This window comes from Xylocopa sonorina, chromosome 5 (genome assembly GCF_050948175.1).
Source record: "Xylocopa sonorina isolate GNS202 chromosome 5, iyXylSono1_principal, whole genome shotgun sequence".
Classification (NCBI taxonomy): domain Eukaryota; kingdom Metazoa; phylum Arthropoda; class Insecta; order Hymenoptera; family Apidae; genus Xylocopa; species Xylocopa sonorina.
In genome coordinates this window covers 8,394,029-8,416,845 of record NC_135197.1, presented here as the reverse complement: position 1 = coordinate 8,416,845, position 22,817 = coordinate 8,394,029, and the positions used below count along the sequence as shown (strand labels likewise).

Below are 22,817 nucleotides of genomic sequence, written 5' to 3'. Positions count from 1 at the left end.
CCTCGGGGTGTACAATTAAAACAAAAACAAACACTATTTAAATGTACTGAATCACAATGACAAACGATAGGTGGCAGTATATTTCATAGTTGGAAAGTGGACTTCTTGTAACCAACAATTTAAATCGGTAAATATAATTATATTTCTAATCTTTCCTTTGCCCTCTAATTTAATATAATTTTATTGCAATAGTTTAATCAAAATAACAGTAAGTATTTTACTACAGACAAATACAAAAACAAAAGTAAATGTTAACATACTTAATTTATTTTATGAAAACTATTGTATACCTTTTTGTTATGAATAATTCTATTTGATATTCTATTTTTATTATCTGAAATATTAGAAAATTATGTGACAAGGACCCAAAGAACACTTATGCTCTCTACCAATCAAAAGTAATCACAAGTAGCGAGCGATTCACGTCGTCTCTAGTTAGAATGTGATCGATGGCACTGAATCATTTGGCGGTAATGTTAATAACGATAATGTGGGTTGACGATCGTCTGTAAAAGCCGAATGTACGTGATTGTTGATTAATATTGTTTCAAGTGAAAAATGGGCATCACAGGTTTGCTTCCGTTTTTAGAGAAAAGTTCGAAAAAGACAAACATTAATGAATTCGCCGGTAGTACTGTTGCTATTGACTCTTATTGTTGGTTGCACAAAGGTGTTTTCTCTTGCGCCGATAAACTGGTGATGGGACAGCAGACAGATGCGTAAGAAAATTACCAACGATTAATCACATTGTCTATCGAAATAAATAATCAATAATATAATGTCGACAATTATAAATCACCGTTTTATTTTCAGATATGTTCATTACTGTATGAAGTTCGTGAACATGTTGTTATCTTATAAAATAAAACCAATTCTTGTATTCGATGGAAAACATTTGCCTGCCAAAGCACAAACCGAGGCAAAACGACACGAGTATGTATCACGTCGTTAGTTCGAAAATTGTTTCAAAATATATTGCTAAAAGTTCTTAAAAATTCTTGGATTTTATTAGAATGTTGGTTGAGTTTTCTTTATATATTTACACATGATGTAAGTAATTCAAGGAAATAGTTTGAAGATTATATTCATGTGAATTATTAATTAATTTATTCTAATAAATGAAAGGCATGTTCTTAGTACTTATTTTCATTATTCAGTTGCTGTAATAGATATACAATACTAAATGTATTTTATAAATTTGATTATTTATATTGTTATTATAGTATATCATTTGTTGTATAAATTATAGTACTATTCCATTATTTAAACAAAATATATTTATAGAATAAGAGAGACAAACCGTCGCAAAGCTATTGAGCTGATGCGAATGGGGCAAAATGCAGAAGCAAGGAATTTAATGAGGAGGTCCTTAGACATTACACATGAAATGGCATTAGAATTAATTAAACACTGCCAGAAAATGGGTATTGATTGTATTGTAGCACCATATGAAGCAGATGCGCAGTTAGCATACCTTAATATTAGTGGAATAGCTGATATTGTTATTACTGAGGATAGTGATTTAATATTGTTTGGTTGTAAAAAGGTTTGTTCCTTTTCCAGCATAATTTAAGTAGTTTTGGTTTTATATATTTTATTCAATAGGTTCACATATGTCCGAGTTAAATACAAGAATCAAATTTCTTAAATAGAATGGTTGTTAAACACATTAGTTATTAAATTTGTTTTTCCTTTTTTATTTTTTATATTACAGATACTTTTCAAATTGGATATATATGGTAGTTGTGTTTTGGTTGACCAAGATCTGTTACACCTTGCAATGGAAACAAGTCCTAATCATTTTAGTATGAATGATTTTATGCATATGTGTATTTTATCCGGTTGTGATTATTTACCATCACTCCCTGGTATTGGATTGGTTAAAGCACGAAAATTCATTAAAATAAATACAGATTGTGATATATATGGGGTAAATGTATATCAATGTTGATTTACAAATTTTTCTAGTCTTCTACATAAGTACTATAATTAATGATATTTATTCCCATAGGCTTTAACTCGTTTAGGATCTCACTTGAAAATGAAATCTTTAGTTGTTACACAAGAATACAGAAATGCATTTGTATTAGCAGTTATTACTTTTAAGCACCAATTAGTATATTGTCCTTTAAAAAGGAAACAAGTTCGTTTAAATCCACCCACACCTGATATAACAGAAGAACAATTATATTATGCTGGCACAGAAACAGATCCAAATACAGCATTTCAACTTGCCCTTGGAAACTGTGATCCTTTTACTTTAAAAATGCTTCATAACTTTAATCCTGATAAAATGGAGGTAATATCAATAAGGATAGTTCAGAAAATCTGTGTATTGTTTCTTATCTTTTATTGTAAATCTTTTTATTTATAAATGTGCCAATGATATTCTTAGAATCAAGTTCAGAAGAACAATAAATGGGAACAAAAAATAGGATCGTCTCGACATGTCAGCATTTGGTCGGAAAAGCATAAATTACTAGAAAATCAATCACAAAAGTCTCCCCAAAAGGGGTGTGTTATAGTACCACCCACTGCTGCTAGTCCAAAGATGAGAAATACTTGTACAGTTCGTTCAAAACGAACTAGTTTAATAAAACAAGAAGGCAGTCCTAGTAAGAAATTTTTTCTTAAGTAAGTTAAAATAAATCGTTTCTATAGAAATTAATAGAAGATAATCTATATAAATATTATTGCAGAAAAAGATCAATTGAGCCAAGAAGAAATTTTAGATATGTACAAATCTAAAAATGCAATGGATGTTGAAAATAATGCGGAAGCAAATATAACTATTCCTGATGAAGATAAAGTATCCCCTATTTTAGTTAGAACAAACCCATTTTCAAAACAGTCATCTGATATTAAAACTTCTCCAAGTCTTTTATTTAGGAGCAAAAGTCGAATAAAAGGAAGACACATAACACGCATTAGGCGAACAATTATAAATGAAGACGTTGTTACTGGCAGTCAATTTTTTGTTAAAGAAACCCCTGAAATGATTGATGAATGCAGAATGTATTCGGCTACTAGCCCAATTGGAATTTTGTCCAAAAAAGAAAATATTAATTCAAAACCCTCAATGGTAACTGATGAAGTGCAAACGGATTCGCATCTTACACATATCAATGAAGAATGTAATGCATCATTTGTATCAAATGAATGCAAAACCATTAATTGCTTAAACACTCCTACTAACTGTGATCTAGGAAAACCACACTTAAACATTCCTATGAATGAATCGCAAAAAGAAAATGATAATATAAAAGAATTACAGGTTTTAGATACGTTGGTAACACTATCAGAATCTGACATGGATTCTGACTTTTTAGTTGAACAAAGAGATGTAGATAATTTAAATGGTAGTTCATTTAAATGGTCTGATATAAAAACATCTATACAAACAAACAGTAAAATGAAGTCAAATAAAAGAAAGAGCTCTTCAATTTCTCGAACAGTAAGTATACTACTATTTTTCAAGCAATATATAACAAGGTGAGAATATGATACATGACAAATATAATAAGTAAAAAGATATTGTTAAATGAAAATGAATTTACAAATGTTACTAACTTGGACAGTAATCTAATTTTATTTTGAAAATCATAAGAAGATATTAATAGTGTGAAATCAGAAGAAGATGAATTATATCACTATTTTTCTAATTGACATTTCATTTATAATACAACACACATATATGTACTCTTCCAGAATGTAAAAATAAACACAAACAGCACACGTCGAAGCCAACAAGTATATTTGGAAGAAAGACAGCAAAGTTTACTAAATATGTTTGGATTTAAAAAAAAAAGTAAGTTCTATATTTTAAACTTTTCTTATAAGTTCTGCTTTCCTTTAATTATCTAAAAAAAAATGTACCATTTATATTTACAGAATTGACTTAAACAACTTTTTTATATGAAAGTTATTAATGTAGACAATGTGTACTATGTTATGACTTCCACGTAAAGAAATCATTTTAAAAAACAAACATGGAAGTTCATGTTCAGAAATATTGGGAGGAGAAAGATATATGTACAAAAAATCTGTGAACAATACTCAAATAGTAACATTTTTAAGTACTAGATATATTTTTATACACGTTGATATGCATAAATGTAATTCTATATAGGGCGAGCATTTTTTAAAATAGAATATTAATTACTTGGACTGTTTGAATCTTCCCATGGTCGTGGTATTCGAACGTTTTCCCAATTATCAATGTCCAATGTCTGAAAATATTAAGTTAAACATTATAGTTTTATCATTATTATTGGTTACATTGTAGTTGGAAGAAAAATTTAATATCTATTTATGGGTTTCTCTATAATTACTTATTACGTAAGATATAATTTAAATATATTTTGAATAATTGTTATTACAGAAAAATAGATTATATAAACCAAAAATGTTTTGTATTAAAATAATTGAAATTATTTTCTGTTATTTTGGTATATTTTTGATTGTTTTACATTTTTAATCATATATGTAATTTCAATGTATTCTTTGAACAACGTTTGAAGATAGTAATATATTTGATACAATTTTTTTAACTATACTTTACTTACTTTTATTTTCTCATATTCCAATTCGAGAGGAATAGTTTTTTTCATTGGAATACCTTCTTTCTTTGCTTCCTGTCTTAGATCGTACGAGGCAACTTTATTATATTTGTATCTAGAAACGTTCAAGTTAAAATTATTGGGTAAATCGAGGTAGAATTTTAACAATATATCACCAATATATATACTTTAGTTGCGCGAATTCCCGAATGAAAAATGAACCTCCTACAATAAGTGTTATGAATGGTAAAAAATGTCGAAAAAATTTTGTCTCGTAGAATTGTTTCATTATTTTGTAGGTTATGTATTTAACCTTAAATTCTAACGTTTTAAATAACAGTACACATCAAAGCGAAAACCTTCTACTTGAAAGTGGCTTTAACCATCGACATCATTTATCATTGGTTGAATTGTACGAAACACCAGCTGAAAAATTATCTACACGTATGTACACATTGATAGATTATACTAAAACTGCGTACACATTGCATTAATTACGAAGGTTTTTTTCAGTCATTAATTAATGATATTTAAATTAGATAATAATGGATTTTTCTTAAAGATGATTAGTTGATTCCAGTTCTTAGTTTTAAAAAAATCTACTTGCAATTTACAAAGTTCATTTTAAATAAAAAATGTATGCCTAGCTAAAATATTTCATTTAAATGTTTCACGACAAATACTTTTAAGAAAGTATAAGGCCAATATAGATTATAGTAGTAAATTTATAGTAAATCGATTATTAACTGTTAAATTATACCGATACAATTTTGTCTACGTTCTATCAATTTGAAATGAATTTGAATTCAGAACAGATGTTACCTAGCTAAGAAGAAATCATCAAAACATATATCGATTTATGTGGATCTTTCAAGTAATGTCGAAATAATGATTATAGCTTTATTACTTTAATTTTGTAGTGAATCAGTTATTGTTCACCTTATTAATTGACAACAAGAAATTGTAATAGTCGAAGTATTTCTAAACGAATAGATGATACAATTTTAGTACTGAATCCTTGATACAGGTTAAGCTAACGTATAACATTTTTATTTGTTTTAATTCAAAGCTATTGCTATATATATCGGAAATAGAAGAAATTGTAAAATGAACATTTTGCCAGGGACGGCATCTCTTCTTGAAGAACTCGACAGTACGTATTCATCTTAGAAATCTGCCATTTTACTAGGTTATACCGGTGTATTATTATTTTTCTGTATACGTACTGTCCATTACAAGTTTCAAATCCTTTTCCAAATTATGCAGATACTTAACAATAAAAAATAATAATATAACGAATAACTACTTATGAAATATGATACATTTTTATCATTGTCATAGGAAATTTTGATTATCTCAGTTTAAAAGAAAATTTACTGTCATATGTATTTTTAAAATGTTCACAAACTGGTAAATTGTATAAGATTTGAATTGCTTCATATATTTATTAATGTTTTTTGGTAAAATTGATATTAACATGAGCTATTGCTTGTAATTTTTTATTTAGAGAAACTTATGGTTTTATTAAGAGATGGACGAACATTGATTGGATATCTTAGAAGTGTTGACCAATTTGCTAATATTGTACTTCATCGTACAATCGAAAGAATTCATGTTGGCAAAGAATATGGGGACATTCCGAGAGGCATTTTCATTGTGAGAGGAGAAAATGTTGTACTTTTGGGAGAAATAGTAATTAAACTATATAAAATTATTTTACTTTTGTATAAAGTATATGTTAGATAATATTTTCATAAAATGATATAATATTTATCATTAAAGGACAGAGAAAAAGAAAAAGACCTACCATTGACAGAAGTATCTGTTGACGATATTTTGGATGCACAAAGACGAGAACAAGAATTGAAACAAGATAAAAAACGGTTAATAAATAAAGCTCTAAAGGGACGAAATTTATCATATATTCCAGATATGGGTCAAGATGACATGTTCTGACCCATATCTACATCGTTGACTACAAATACTTTATCATCTACATCTTCTCATAATTCTGAGGTACACGATACATGTTACACATCACTTTCTGTTTAATAATACCTAACGATGACACCATGTGAAAAGTAAGTATATCGTACTATTGTGAAGATAGGGGTAGTTGCTATCAATACTAATTGAACTAAAATCTTTATGAAACTATAATATAATAATATAATTGAAAATTGACGCATAAAATTAAAATAACTATTGCTGATGTCAATAATATTAGAATTTATACAGTTTTAATGTTATCACATTAATTCTGCATTTAGTGTGAAAAATATACACACAGTACTTGTATTATATTTTTAAAGATCCTTGGGAACTTATACTATATATACAAATATTATGTATAAATAGGAATCTATTATAATTAATACATAGTCTTTTACCGACTATATTAAATACATAAATGAACATGTTGATTAAATTTACAGATTTCTAGCAATTGTATATTTTTCTATGATCAGTTTTACATATCTTATTTTGTATAAAGAATTCTTGTTTCAATAATTTTCTTGTACTTGAAACTATAAATAAATACAAACAGTATGAAGAAATACTTAGCTGAATATGAGAAATATCAGGTGTAAGTGTTAACTATATGTATTACATGTTTAATAAATTTGTAAAATATATTTTGTTAAAAATGTAAAAATTTATTTCACAATTCACAATATTCATTTTATTTTAAAGATCAAATATGTAGCTTAATTAAATTAAACCTATACATATCTATTATTTATTATTCTGTCATTCCTGCACAAGTACTTTTTTTCATCTTTTTTGCGTTATAAAGACATTACTAGATGTTATAATCAATATATATATAGTTTAACTTTGCAAACAATTATTGTGACTAGCAAGTTAAAACCAATTAAATTAAATTTATATAAAAATTGTCCAATGTTTAATATGTGCAATAAAATGTTTTTATTCAATTCATTTAGATCTGTACACTATACACTACATATTGTAACTTAATTTGTGTGTATCAAATATAAAGGTAAATTGTTAATAAGATACAATTTAAAAAAAATTGTATCCTATTTGTCTATTTATTGTATCCTATTTTATTTTTCAACTCAAATTTCAAAATTTCAAATAATATGAATATTTGTAGGTCAATTGTTGTACTGGAAATTATATACGAAAAAGATCATATAGGAATGTTACAAAATTTATGTTTTATAAATATATTTTACGTTATTACATAACATCGTTGTATTTCGAAAAATCATAAAATTACAAAAATTCATTTTAATTGTTTAATATATCCTTAAAAATATGAATTTTTTATTAATTATAATCTTTTCTGGGCAAATGACTTTATTCATGTAATGAATAATTTAACAAAACATGTAATACATAAACTTTACAGCAGTATATAAATATATTAAATGAATTATACTTTAGTACAAAACTATTCACCATATAAATATTACGAATATATCACATATTCATGTATTGATCTCTCTTCTTTTTCTTGTTACAAAAATATAAGAAGACAACCAAACTTTTCAAATAAAAATCTGCATAAGAAGAATATACTTCAGAATTTCTTGACTTGCAAGCATAACTAATAATAAAACCTACCAGTATTGTAGGTTTTTAAGTTATTAATTTATTTTTCAAGTCATGAAATGTATGACAATGAAAAAATACATAAAAACATTAAGTCATTAAAAAAAGTTAACGTATAATTAACTTCAATGATGTTGCGATACGTTGATTTTGGTGTGTATTGTAAATGTTACACTATCAAAATGAAGTTTCTTGAAATACGTCTTTCATTTTCATTGATTTTAATGTCGACTCACTCAATTGTTTATGCTTGAAACCTTGCCCTCGAACACTTCTTGACGGTCTAGTTTCTTTTACTAACTTTTTCGAATCGTTACGTTGCAAACTGGTTGCTCGTTTTCTTGGTGAACTTGCAATTTCATCGTTTTTCTCCGACGAATTATTTGCACTGTTTGTGCTACCAGACGCAATACCAGAAGTATCAGATTCTGGTCGATTACCATCCAAGCAACAAAGCAAACTTTCAGATAATCCATCTTCATTCAAGATGTTCAAATCAGACTCAGATTGTTCGAAATCTCCTGTACGCGACGAGAAACTGAGATCGACTGGACTAGCTGTTAATACGCTTCTTGACAATAAATATTCCCTAAATGTGCTCGTTATAGACATGGTGCTTTGTTGCTTCACCGCGTAACAGCCATCTGCAATCGACGCAACTAATTTTTGTTTCTCCGTCGCATTCTTGTTCAAATTTTCTTTCTCTTCTAAGTCAATAACATCTTCATAAAAAATCTCACTGTTTGTGGTATTTGGTTTCTGAGATTCTTCTAAAATTGAAGCACAGTTTATTGAACTAATAACATCAAAATTCGACCCGCACATGTTATTAGATATACTTTGTTGATTCCAACTATTATTAACTGAAGCAAGATTACAAAGATTTGATCCAGAAATCATCATTACTGGCTTTCTAGATCGTGGAGTCATCATTGTTTCCTGTAATCAGAGTAAAGAATCACTAGCTTCAATTTGTTACAACTTTAGAGTTATACAAACAAATTTTTAGTAAAAAAGTATTAATGACGAAAATAAATTGATAAAATAATAGTGCAGTAAACGCTCTATTATCAGTACATTATCAGTACTTTCGTGCGAAAGATCAATTATTCGATTATTTACACAACATATGCTACAGTTGGTTCAGATAGACGAGGTTTTGTTGTATTAGGTATGGGGATAGAAAATGCATACCTGCATAGCTTTTGTCATTTTAGTCGCGCTTTGTGTAATTGGACTCATGCTCTTATCACTGTTAGTAATAGGAGTTAACATATAATCATTAGTAACTAAGCTTTTGCGTAACAAGTTTGATGGTGTTGATGTATGCGCAACGTATACATTCCAGAGTCTGTTTTTTACAACAGGAGACAAATGAACACATGCATTATCAGTCTGTGATTCCATATTAGAATGTTCCACTGTATTTTCATTGCTTTCAGGACACTTAGGCAAAGATGGAATGTCCACACCAGTTGTTTTCGACGTTGTAAACGTAGGTTCTGAACTTTGTCTCAATAATTTATTTTCATTTGTTTCACACAAAATACTGTGCGAAGAGTAAATATCTGGTGGTTCACTGAGATGTCTGGACAATCTAACAGTATTAGTCGCAGTATCATCATCCTGTCCTAATTCCTTGCTATTAAAATCTTGCAAGGATACGTTCGTGTCGCTTGTTTTCGAATCTATAGACTCATTTATGTACGATCCTTTATCCGATTTATGCATACTCCAGTCGTGATATCGATCATCAATTTGTTCTTCTTTTATATTTACAAATCTCATTAACATGGCCTTTCTCTTATCTTTGTAGCTCCTCAATATAGGAGTGTTAAGACTACCAGTGCTATTGCTAATATGTTTAGTGCGAAGAAAACTGTCATTATTTGTATCACAATTTTCCATGCTAAGCTCATCATCCGATTTGCTAAGCATTACTTTCGTTTGGAGCAACGACTTTTCTAGATTCTGTATGATAACAAACATGCGAATAAAATACATTAATTACAAACAGTGGTCGTAAATGTAATCATGCTGTTATAACGGTAACATATATTAATAATTATAGAAAGCGTTACACCGTATCTTACCAATGATAATATATTTTCTTCGCTACTCGATCTAGTCATATTGCAACCTATGTTAATATCAAATTTCTTACATCCCAAAATCTTCTTTTGAAATATATGTTTCTTAATTGAATCTCCAAGGCTCTTTGTTCGAAAGTGCTTCACCTGTCTTGGTGTACCTTGACCATTTTCTTTATTAAATTGTTTCACAAGTCTACGTTTTTTGGCCGATTCTGGCATAGCCTGTATGTGCGCATAGAGTTGTGCCAAAGCTGCCTGAGTATCTTGTGTAGAATTCGCCTTTGCTGTTAATTTATGATCCACAAAACTAAACACAGTGTGTGCTGTACCTGTTGTGTCTGGTATAGATTCATTTAACTGCAATCAGACATATTTAATTAAATTGTACAAATTGCCCAAGCTATTAGTTATGCAACAACTTAAAAAAGAAAATAACTTACATCTTTTTTAGGACTTAACAATTTCCTTTCTTGTTCTACCCAATATGCTCTAATATCTGTAGCTAATTTTGGTGGAATCTCAAATAATTCATTCTCTTTTCTAATCATGAAGGCAACCAAACATGACAAATTTTGAGAATTAATGTGTAATGCTTCTGGTGACAACTTTCTTGGACACATTAAATGTGGTGTAAAAAGAGTAGCAAGTGTATCACAATTCATTTTATTGTTAGATTCAAAACTGGCTGTTTTATTGAGAAGGCTCAAAACACACTTGAGTAATACTCTATTTATGGATGGTAGAAGTAACAAAAGTAACTGCAGAGATCTTAATAATCTCGCATCATTTATGCTTACATCAGAACTACATAGCTCTAAAATCAAATAGAGTAAATATCAAAATAAAACAAATAAGAAAAATATATTAGCATATATAATGTAGCAGATATTTTACCAGCAATTTGACAATGTGCGGGATAATGTAAATCTGACAACAAAGGTTCTGGTAATTCAGCTAAAAATCCTTTTAACACAGATGCACAATCATGCACACTATATCGACCATCGTTAAGATTCAATGGAATGCCTTGGTACATTGCGGTTTTTAAATTTTGTTGCCTAGTCAATTTACCAGTACGTCGAAATATGCCTTCTTGTGTAATATCTATTTGGAATTATTTTCAACGTAAAAATGGATAACAAAAAGGTATTATTTACATATTTTCTAGATAATATTAATTTTTCTTTCTCTTTCCCTATAAAGTATTGAAAGTTCAACTTACTTTGTTCCTTAGACAAATATTCAATTAATTGTTTCACTTGATTTATTCCATCTTCGGACAAACAAGCACCTTCTACTCCTTTTTGTAAATTAATCGTCGACTTAGGCTTTTTTGAGAAGCTCAAGAGACCCCATTTCTTCAATTTCGCCTTTTCATTGAGGCAGTCGTTTCTGCGTAACGAAAATATTTAAATTCGCAAATAACGGAGACCATTTAATACTGATAATTAATATAACGAATAATGTAGTTCAATTTGAATTCGAACTTTCGTAACATTTATTAACGACTTACTCTTCAGTGTTAAGATCTAATTCGAAAGACAGATGCATTTTGACGAGTGTGTGAAATTGTTCTGGATTGACTTTTCGCATTCTAAAAGCCAATTTACCGTCCACACCATCGTTAAAATCTTCCATTGTCAATTCCTTAATAACGACAATTTAAACACGTTCTGACATCTTTAAATTTTATATGCACGCTCGTTACCGTTTCGTTAACGGCGGTTACTTTCATTCTGACTGAACGACTTCTGTTCCGTTACAATCGCATTCACATAATCGCGTATACAAATCATCTTTTACAAAAAGAAATTTAAGTAAATGGCGAATAGAAAATATAAATTGCAAGTTAATAGTATTCCCATTCATTCGTATTTATTTTATGCATCCGTTCGACCAATCCTACTACACGATATTTACCATAAAATAGCAATTCCATCAGTAAGACAAACTAGCGACAGATCTGCTCTTTAACACCACCTGGCGGTAAATTGGAAAACATAAATACGATAATTGTGCAAATATGTATAATTCAAGTAAGCCTAAACAGATTTTGCAACAGGTATTTGTAATATAAATATTATTTAACGGTGTGAAGGAAAGAAGTGTTATCATTTTTTGTTTGAATTGTAGTATCGCAAGATGTATTACCTAATCTTTTGCGATTAAATATAAAAAAACATAATACATTTGAAAATAAAAAGTAATACGTTACAATAATCGTATTTACATTTGAAAATTCTTCTTTTCTATTACATTTGTACGATAATTTTATATTAATATAAGAAATCATAACATATACATATACAGAAAGAAAAGAATTGTTTTTCTTGCAGAAAAATATGATTTATAAATTAGAAGATGCATTTCTTTCCTTATTAATGTACGTATAGAACTTATAAAAATGTCGGACACATCATTTTATTCATAGGTTCCATCAATGGAATATGTAGACGCAGTTATAAAATAGAATTAAACAATTTAATGGTTATACTTAACAAATATATATTTTACGGTAGAAAATATATAATATTATATAAATTACAGGAATTAATTACAGAACATATATAAATTAATTTCTAGATGATCGATTGGCAATAATTCAAATCATTATATTTAAATGCGACGTAAACATAGCAGAATGTAAAGCATACCACAACCCTATTTTAAATAACTAAATACAAACGTTAAGGAATTTATATATAGTTGACAATTAATCGAGGGACAATATTAATCGCTGCCTTATATATTCCTCAAGGTAAACGTGTTCCATGATTCATCTCATTAAATGGGAAACTAATTTCTTTTTCATTGTTCTAGCGGTACAAAATTTATTTTGGTTACCAATCGTAGTGCATGGTATTGTAGGAAGATAATAAAAGTGTTACACAGAAGGACTCGCGATAACGAAAAGTGAGGTTGGCAGACGTAAAACACCTGTGACGATTATTAGTTCAATGGAACGTGGAAGGGATAACATGGCCACCGCCTGGTGACGTTCGTTCGCCGTCGCTGTCGCGATATCAAATGCTCTCAAAAACAGCTGGTAAACATTTATCAGTGTAGGTTCTGTAATTTTCGCACGGTAAACGCGTATTATATACAGTGAGGAGTGTAAAAATACAATGATGAACATGTGGAAAGTGCGAGAGTTGATGGACAAGGCGTAAGTAGATTTAAGTTAGTTACACGCGATCTAACCTTGCTTATACTTTTTTCGACGCATTCCACTCTACTTGCTTCGATACGCTGCACGATTTTTCGCTCGCTCCTAATTCTACCCTCGTCGATAATCATTTTGCCTCTATCGTTCAATAAATTAATTCACGCGTAGATTTTCGATCTCGAATACGAAACACCTCGTTCCTTTTTAATCGACCATTCGTGGGAAATAAATAGAAGATTGCATTTATTTTCGAACAACCTTTGCTCTGCGATCTTTTATGTTAATCTCAAACTGTTTATAATATGTATCTTCTTGAATCGTTGAAATATTTATTATTTTGTCGGGTATAAAGTTTTCGAATTGATTAACGATAGACAAATTTTCTTAAAAGGAATCCGATGGTAAAAGGATAAAGTATGCGGTTTTCTCACGTTACACGTTTCGCTAATTATATGAATGATTTAGTTCCGTTCATTTATCTGTGACATTTTTTTTGTTGTTCTACTGGTATTGTAATTGTGTCTAAAGTAATTTGATTAAGGCTTGGCAATTTATTTATGCGTTAGTACATGCTGATGATGTAAACAATACCTAATATATTCATAAGCACGAAAAAGGTTCTTATGAACGGTATTATACGTTAAATCGCATTGATAGTGTATCAGTAATTACATAATGTATCTATTTTTATACTATGCTTTGCTGTATTTTTCTATTATATTTTTATGTTGCTAATATAGTTTCATTAATATGATATTTTTGGCAAATACGTTACGGATTTATAATCGTTAGTTGAGTTGAATAGTCTATCTTTGTCTTTTTACTTTCGCTTTTTATTTTCTAAATGCGTGAGTTACACTTCGATATTACTGAAACCGTTCCCTTTCTTTTTTTTTAAATGAAAGCTTAAGAAAAAGGCGATGTTTTACTGTAGCAAAGACTGGAATTAACCGATAAGCTGTCTTTAACAAGCTCATGAACAGGTTACCCACCATGATAAGTAAGATTGCTAGTTGAGAAAGTGTTGTATATTTAAAAGAAATATAATCAGTTATATGAGTGAGATACTAGTTTTTATGGATAGAAAACAGTTTTACGTAATTGTATAAATTTGTTAACGTATTTGTTAACGTTATTGTACGCAAGTACTTTTTGAGAGTCGTAAAAATAGTTACCGATCGGTAGCATCGGTGAAAAAAATTATTCCGCAAAAGAACGGTAGAAAAAGTATAATAATCATAGCTTAGATTACTCATTACTACGCTAATTCGTTGTTTTAGTACTTCCGTTTGGAAGAGTATCAAATTTTCATGGCTGATTTTTACACCTGTTTAAGTTTTACTTTCGCATACTTTTATGTACTCAACGGGCGTGTAAAATATTCGTAGAGATCGAAAGTCTAAAAAAATGGACATCGACGTCAACATTTTTCACCGCTTTATTCTTTTCCTTTTTTGCGTGACCACGAAGTGTGCAAGTATTGTTACAACACCGGTTCTTACACATTGTATGTACACAGTTGTAGTAATCCAGTAGTGGTTCTCAAACATCAGTTCTATTTATATATCTTTATTCTATACTATTCTTTGATTTTATTATTGCTGTTGCTTTTTATGCAATGCCAAAACAGTTCCTCACACTGTAATTGACATTTGCGTTTGTTATTTGCCTGAAACAATAATTACAGGTTAACTTATTCCACGGTATTGGGTAACATGAGATTCTTTACGATTTATGGATATCGAGTAGCGGAAGGACACCATTATCTCTAACAACTCTTTCTGAATACAAATGTAACCTGTAACTGTATATACGTGAAGATTCCAAATTCCAAACGTAGAGATTATATTTAAATGACGAACGTCTAAGTTTTTAAATGTCCATTATAATTCATGTTTTTCTTTTATTTCTTTCTTTCTCATAAGAGTTTAATTTTTTTGTATGAAATTTATAAAAGAACTATAGTGTTACTTGTGCATTCTGTACCAATTCAATTTTTCTTACTTCCATTGGTTCTTCACCGTCATATTTATGGTTTCTGTTCGAAAGAAAAAATGCGATAAGATCGTTTTCACCTCAAATGAAACGTTTTATTACGAAACGAACGGGAAACTCTATCGTTTCTTATCAGAAAAATGTTTTGGATAAGATAAATATTATTAAGATGTAATTTCGTACGTTCAGTTGTATGCATCGATAAGGATCAAGGTATTCAGAACTCGGCTGTAAAAAGTCACATTCTTTAGTGCCGTTAAAATCTTACACGTATTAATAGCAGGGCAAGTTATGTTTGAGAAGCGGAATATTTTTCCGTTTGACCAACAATTTGTTTGCAACATCACCCGTATTTTACAAAAACATTGCTTTCGATATGAAACAAATGTCAGAATGAAACATATGCTACTGGAAGTTGAAAACAGAAAAGTATTGTATACGAGCGGAGGCGTAAAAATATTACGCAATTAACAGGTGTTCATACGATACGTGAACATAGTGAAAGTAATTTTACTTTGAAATTAATATTATCCTATATACTATTTGTTTGTTTCGATCATATTCGTGCTTCTAAAGACATTTATATTAATGAAAATAATATTTTATGTAGGACCAATGTAGTTATGAACTACACAGAAACCGAAGCCAAAGTTCGGGAGGCAACAAATGACGATGCTTGGGGCCCAACTGGTATACATTTTAGTATTTTAATTATATATTTGAATAACTTATTATCTCATACACATAAAGTAAAAATGTCAAATTTTTATTCATATTTCTAGGGTATTTATTGCTTGTTTTAATTATAGCTTGTAAAGAGATCAATAGACTGCAGTGTAGAATATGTAAAATTATATACAATATTATCGTATGATATAACTAACATTACAATTGTTGGCATAGTAAACATTTAAAATTATAAAAGCGATATTACATTTATCGATCCAATGTTATTTTTAATAACAGTATAGTATTTTTATATATATGTATAAAGGAGGAATCGTGTGAGATAATAATATTTTTGTTAAAGATGATAACGATTGATACATGACAAGTTTTGTTTATTTTTAGTTTTAAAATGTGTACAAAATCGTCAGTCTTGTTAATCCTTTTTTAATATTTTTTTTACTTAAATAATTTTTAACATATACTAAATATTATTATTAGATTCTATTTTTTTTTATTGTTTATTTTTTTCTCGTGTTAAAAAGATTACATTTTATAAATTTTTCAACTTTATAACTAGTATTTAGTATATTGGCTACACGTTTTTGTGAAACAAAATTGTAATTATTAACTTTAATATTTAATATGCCCTACGTGTGTACATATATCGTTTAAAGAACTATAGAAATGTTTTATGTGTGTGCTTTTGTACGTACTATATGTCTGTGCTAAATCTTTTGTAATTTTATCCCTTGGCGAAGTTCGAAGTATATGGCGAAATTAATTGTACCGCATGTATTACTTCAGGGGCAATGATGCAAGAACTGGCTCAGGCTACATTCACATACGAGCAGTTTCCCGAGGTAATGTCCATGTTGTGGAAAAGGATGTTGCAAGAAAATAAACGAAACTGGCGTCGAACATACAAGGTAAAATTATTTCCACCATAAACATATTTAATTTTTATTATGTAACAATTAACGAACTTTTCATCTTCCAATAAAATTATAACTTAATATTTAATTAAAATATGTACAACAATTAGTAGTAATATTACTACAACTATATACAATAGTGTTTTGCATTAACGATTCTACTTTTTTATTTTTATGCAGGTTTTGTTAGTATCTTTCTGTGACAAATTGTTTGTATTTTATTGCTTTCAGTCTCTTCTACTGCTGAATTACCTAGTTCGTAATGGATCAGAACGAGTGGTCACATCATCCAGGGAACACATTTATGACCTTAGATCTTTAGAAAATTATACTTGTATTGATGAATTTGGAAAAGATCAAGGAATAAATATTAGGCATAAAGTTAGGGAATTAATAGACTTTATTCAGGATGATGATAAATTACGAGACGAAAGGAAAAAAGCTAAGAAAAATAAGGATAAATATGTGGGTTTATCAAGCGAAGCAATGGGTATGAGATTTGGTGGTGGAGATAGATGGTCGGATAGGCTAAAGTGGGAAAAATCTAATACAGATACATATAATGATTACGATCGGGATAATAGAGGAAAAGGTTTTGAGGATACAAATAACAGGTGAATATTATTAAATAACATTAATTTTCATGTTGCCATTAATAACAATCGATTGTCTTCAATATAGCTTGTTTTTATTTGTATGTAATAGCGATGATGGTGAGAGAGAGGATTCTGATAATGATGTTCATCCAAGTCCAAAAAGAGGAGGCAGAGAATACAGAGATACAATGGATAGTATAGATCGTGTTAATAAAACCACTACATCCACAACTTCCACAAATGCTTCGCCAGCACGCGCAACGAGAACTATTAAGAAGGTAGATTTAGGAGCCGCAGCAAGTTATGGGAGAGAGCAATCCAATGTAAATATAAAAATATTAGATAACAGAGAATACATATTTTTAGATTTTTTAAATTGAACGTTACTAATTAAATTTACAGAATGGTATAATTGGTTCCCAAAATAATTCTTTATCTGGTAAACATACAAATAAAAATGACATTTTAAATGATATTTTTGATTCTCAAAATGAAAATAATACCAAACCAGTCGTCGATGATGACGATGATTTTAATCCGAGGGCAAATACTCAACCCAGCATACAAGCTCAGAATGCAAATGCAGATTTTGGAGATTTTACTAGTGCATTTGGTAGTCCTACAGTTAAAACGAAAGACAGTAACGACGAATTTGCAGATTTTACGTCTGCTTTTAACTCTTCTGTTACAATATCTAATCCTCCTGTAGTAGTAGTACAGCCACAACTGCCGCAGACTCAAATGAATTTAATGGGCGCAACAATACCAAATATTAATAGTTCAGTACCAGATAATGTAAATAATACTATGTTTATTAATGCCCAGACAGTAAATCCTCCTTCTTTTACGCCTATAGCTCCAGTAAACACACTTCCTCAAAATTCTAATATGTCTAGTAATCTATTTGATACCTTACAACCACAAGCGCTCAGTAATCAGCAAACATTGAATAACAATGCAGGTAGATTATTTAATAATATTAAGTTATTATATGAGGTATTAATTAATGTTTAATTATATTAATTTTAAATATTTCTTTTGTAGCACTGTCAAATACAGATCTTTTGTCGGACTTAGATAGTTTAAATTCATTGAATACTGGTTCAATGGATAGGCGAGTCAACAACACCAACAACTCTAATCTATTTATGAACATCAATTCATCACCTGCCGCAGCAAACCATGGAGGTAAGCAAGCATATACTGTTTATTAAGGTAAATGCAACAATGAGTTTATGATTTAGCAATACTAACCATTATGTTAAAATTCCATTGATATCTAATCTCTAAAATTTTAAGAATATTCCAATTTTTTTTTAATTTGTACAAAGTAAAAGAAATTTTAATCACATTAAATACCTATTATTGTTAGTATTACTTAATTATAAAATCAATTTTAAGACAGTACAATTAGTTTATTTATATAACAATTTTTTCACTATATCTTGTTTTTTGATATTTTGTTTGTTTACAAGTTATTATCATTTTATTTTCTGTGCGAAAGCATGAATTTTCGTTGTAAAATTTCGTGCATGTTTTAATATTGAGAATATGCTTCAAGATAATGTAATGCCCCCAAGAAAGACTTTCCTTACAGCAAGCAAGATGGAAAAAAGCATCACTTCAGCTGAAAATCTTTCAAAATGCGCTGCAACACGACTTTTGGAAGAATTGTGTTCCATGGCTGTTATTAAAAGTCAGACTAACTTGGAAAAGCTGAAATCATACATTTCTGAATACATTAAGTTTTTACCAGGCCCACTTACTCCGCAAAAATACAGCAATCTCGATTTTAATCCAAAGATCGATGTTATGTTACATGGAAAAATTTTAGAGGAAGTTATTCAAAAGTTCGATCATAATTGGCCGTTACAAGGGAATACTTTAGACCCAATACTTAAACAATTAATGATTATTGATGGTGCTACTTTACCAATTTTAGCTGAATCTTTAACCGCCTTAACATTTGCTTTAAAAGAAGCAGAGGATCAGAAAAAGATTTATACCATTTCAGTAATTTTGGAACAGTTAGTGAAAAGTGATTCTTTATTCTCTGCGATAGTAGATGCATGTAAATGTCGAACTCAAAACATAATGCAAGAAGAAGAATTTGATGAAATGTGGCGAAACACGGTGCAGGTTTTAATTTCGTTACCTAATCGCGTAGCTAATAAATTGAAAGATAAAACGTTCGACTGCTTTCTTCCTCAAGCTTATCTTAAGGTCATGAGTTTTCACATAGCTCGTGCAATATCTTTCGTAAACATTGGTCTGCATTATGGTATTAAAGTTGAGCTAAAATTGCTCTCGATTTTAATCAGTAAATTGGTAAAAACTACAAAATCAGAGAATCTCCTACCTTTCGTTAGTATCTTAGCTGGATGGGTTTTTGAAAACAAAAATAATGAACAAGACTTTATTCAAAACGTTTTGAAAACACTAGACATGCAAAGTATAGAACCAATCGCTGTACTATTTTTGAAATATTGTGACGTCAATCTTGGAGTCCATCAAATTTTTGGCAATGTATTATCAAATTTAAATTGGAAATACACATTAACAACGAAAATTCCTTTTATGTGTTATTATAATGACGATAATTTGATAATTAATTTGATTACGTACTTAGCGCAATTTTTAAATGAAAATCGAATTTTGATTGAACTGCTAATAAAACTTCTAGATGTTTGGGGTGATAAAAGTGCTTTGAATCATACATCTTTAGAACAACATAAATATATTACGAAATTAATAATTATATGCATACAAAAAACTAAAAATTATTTAAATAGAGATGAAAGGGATAATGTTCAGAGATTATTATTTTCTGGTTTATCTGCTCACTTGGAATCTACACATATTATATTAAGGGCAATGGGAATGTCCGTTGGTGAAATTTTTACCCAAGAATTGTCCAAATTGAATGATGTACCTAAGTTAGCTTTTGAATATAATGGTATGCCGAGTGAAGCAGTAGATTTAGTTCAATCATTAAAAGGCACAGTTATGACAATGGAAAACTTAGGAAAAAAAGAGAGTACTGAAAAGAATGATCTAGTTATTGGAGATGTAGAGTTTAACACATTAACTGATAAAAAACTGTATGAACTAGGCGTTCAATGTAATATTTTGTCCAAAAAAAGCTTAGAAGCTGAAGAATGTACTAAACAAGAGCAAGTTTTGACTACAGCAACTTTTAATAAAACAACTACGTTGAGTAAACATATCTTAAAAAATGATACAGTAAATAATAATAGTGCTGAAAGTGAATCAGAATTAGATAGCGATGATGATTTAGTACCATATGATATGTCCCATGATACAAAGATCAGTACAAAGTTACGCCCAGCATACCTTCGAGATCTACGTGATAATTTAGTTAATGTGGAAAGCTCCACAAATCCTGATATATTTTCAGAGTCTTTGGAAGTTTGCGAGGAACTTATATCGTCGCAGTTACCAGGCGATGATGTATCTTTTGCGATTGAATTGTTAGAGCTTCTCTATACACTTAAAGAATCTTGTTATGTTGAAAATTTTGAAACGTTAATATTTAGATCTTGTGTAGCTATAGTGATGGTATATCCCAAGGAATGCGCTGAATTTTTATGCAAACAATTTTACCTTGAAGTAGATAAATATTCTGTAAGTCAACGATTATGTTTTCTTGATGTATTGGCAGAATCAGCGAGAAGATTATCGAGTATTCCAATTTATAAAGATGAAAGGGATATAGTCAATGAGCCAAAAATAAAAGAAAAAAAGAAGGAAATTTCAAATAAAGTATCACTTTTCATTAATACTGAGAAAGTTCAACAATGCAGAGTGTTGTCTACTGATGATTTTGATGAGTTTGAAAAGTCTGAAGATCAAACCATAGATTGGCGAGAAATTGTTGATAAAAGAATTCAGTCGAACACGAAAAGATACGCTCATAGCACAAAACTTCCTAAAACTTATGAAAATAAATTTGCAAATGCCGCGTCTTCGTTTTTCTATCCGTTGTTATATGGCTTTGGTAAACAGGGCACTTGCTTAAACAGCGGATTACAGATTTTTACAGATCAAGAGAATATTTTATTGATTCGATTTTTGAAAACCATATCTACTATAATGATAGCGGCACAGAATTGCTTATTAGCATCTAAAATGGGAAAAGAGGTCTTGGAATTATCGTGGATCCTAAGATATCATGATCAAGCAAAAGTTAGAATGGCAGTGATAGAGAATGTTGCAGCTGTACTTATTGCAGTACCAGAACATACAATTATAAATGAATTATTTAATACTATTATTGACATAAGATTATGGTTGCTTGATATATCTCAAAATGTGATCAATGGTGATCATGATAAAGAGTGTAGAAGCTTAGGAGCCAAATTAGTATCTTTCATTGACTCCATTATAGGTTCAACATTGAATGCATAACTATCAATAAGATTAAAATAAAATATTTATAAAGACTTTTCTTCAATTTAAGTAATTTAAAAAATCTTCATATGTATAAAATATTTATGCTCGTTTTTTAATTTTATATTTTGCATGTCATTAAAAGTATTATATTTGTTTAATTATGTTTTACAATAATTGTATACATTTTTCATTGTTCATTAGATTTAAATAACTATTTGAGCATGAAATGAAGCATTAAATGTTGAACAGTTGTTCAGTATTAACAGAAAACTGTACTTTATTTTATATTATACAGATTATAAAATTTAAATATTTTATTTTTGCAATGAACTGTAATAGTTTAATGTTAATTTTCAAATAAATAAGAGATAAAGACATTTATGTATACTAACATCTTTTGTTTCCTAATAAGTTAATTATATACAAGTATAAAAATAAAACACTGTATTAAAACTAAAAGAATTGTTGCACTTAGGAACAATTGGATTATCGCCAGTTGCAAATCTTCTTACCTCTACATCTACCAACTCCAAAAATCAACTATCAAGCAATACAGCAATGCAAGTTGGTTCTACGTGGGCTGGTTCAGGATTAAATATAGATCTTGACAATATAATGGGAGGTAAAATTAAACAATCAGGACCTGCACCAACAATGAATCAATTGGCAAGCAATAGTCCACAGCACCAGGTTAAACTTATGTGTAAGTAACTTATAAATTTATGGTCAGCTATAAAGTTTATTCTAATAGCTGATACTCGATCTCAGGTGTATAATTAACACCAGAAACATCAATGTATATTATATGTAGA

At 29.4% G+C, this 22,817-nt stretch overlaps 5 protein-coding genes across 5 annotated transcripts; 3 read left to right on the top strand and 2 right to left on the bottom strand.

The window, feature by feature from the left end:
• Window positions 1–517: 517 nt before the first annotated feature.
• Tos (Exonuclease tos) lies at window positions 518–3,864 on the top strand. The gene is made up of 8 exons (XM_076895452.1): window positions 518–719; window positions 814–933; window positions 1,285–1,546; window positions 1,715–1,930; window positions 2,012–2,299; window positions 2,396–2,615; window positions 2,700–3,454; window positions 3,709–3,864. Exons 1-8 carry the CDS (start codon window positions 559–561, stop codon window positions 3,862–3,864), a joined length of 2,178 nt encoding a protein of 725 aa, XP_076751567.1. The 5' UTR covers window positions 518–558.
• A 200-nt stretch (window positions 3,865–4,064) lies between these two features.
• On the bottom strand, window positions 4,065–4,899 carry L(3)neo43 (cytochrome c oxidase assembly protein COX16 homolog l(3)neo43). The gene is made up of 3 exons (XM_076895450.1): window positions 4,748–4,899; window positions 4,566–4,674; window positions 4,065–4,229 (listed from the first exon to the last, which is right to left on the bottom strand). Exons 1-3 carry the CDS (start codon window positions 4,846–4,848, stop codon window positions 4,155–4,157), a joined length of 285 nt encoding a protein of 94 aa, XP_076751565.1. The 5' UTR covers window positions 4,849–4,899; the 3' UTR covers window positions 4,065–4,154.
• A 477-nt stretch (window positions 4,900–5,376) lies between these two features.
• On the top strand, window positions 5,377–6,986 carry Lsm1 (U6 snRNA-associated Sm-like protein LSm1). Its single transcript, XM_076894874.1, has 3 exons — window positions 5,377–5,712; window positions 6,067–6,251; window positions 6,342–6,986. Exons 1-3 carry the CDS (start codon window positions 5,667–5,669, stop codon window positions 6,513–6,515), a joined length of 405 nt encoding a protein of 134 aa, XP_076750989.1. The 5' UTR covers window positions 5,377–5,666; the 3' UTR covers window positions 6,516–6,986.
• Window positions 6,987–7,891: 905 nt separating this feature from the next.
• On the bottom strand, window positions 7,892–12,149 carry LOC143423898 (uncharacterized). Its single transcript, XM_076895531.1, has 7 exons — window positions 11,748–12,149; window positions 11,457–11,626; window positions 11,129–11,338; window positions 10,675–11,048; window positions 10,235–10,591; window positions 9,336–10,112; window positions 7,892–9,080 (listed from the first exon to the last, which is right to left on the bottom strand). The coding sequence occupies exons 1-7, from the start codon at window positions 11,870–11,872 to the stop codon at window positions 8,319–8,321; spliced, it is 2,775 nt and encodes a 924-aa protein (XP_076751646.1). The 5' UTR covers window positions 11,873–12,149; the 3' UTR covers window positions 7,892–8,318.
• An 828-nt stretch (window positions 12,150–12,977) lies between these two features.
• Window positions 12,978–22,062, top strand: Lqfr (clathrin interactor lqfR). The gene is made up of 8 exons (XM_076895530.1): window positions 12,978–13,400; window positions 16,006–16,085; window positions 16,869–16,990; window positions 17,228–17,610; window positions 17,702–17,915; window positions 17,995–18,553; window positions 18,637–18,780; window positions 19,190–22,062. The coding sequence occupies exons 1-8, from the start codon at window positions 13,360–13,362 to the stop codon at window positions 22,018–22,020; spliced, it is 4,374 nt and encodes a 1,457-aa protein (XP_076751645.1). The 5' UTR covers window positions 12,978–13,359; the 3' UTR covers window positions 22,021–22,062.
• The last annotated feature ends 755 nt before the right edge of the window (window positions 22,063–22,817 follow it).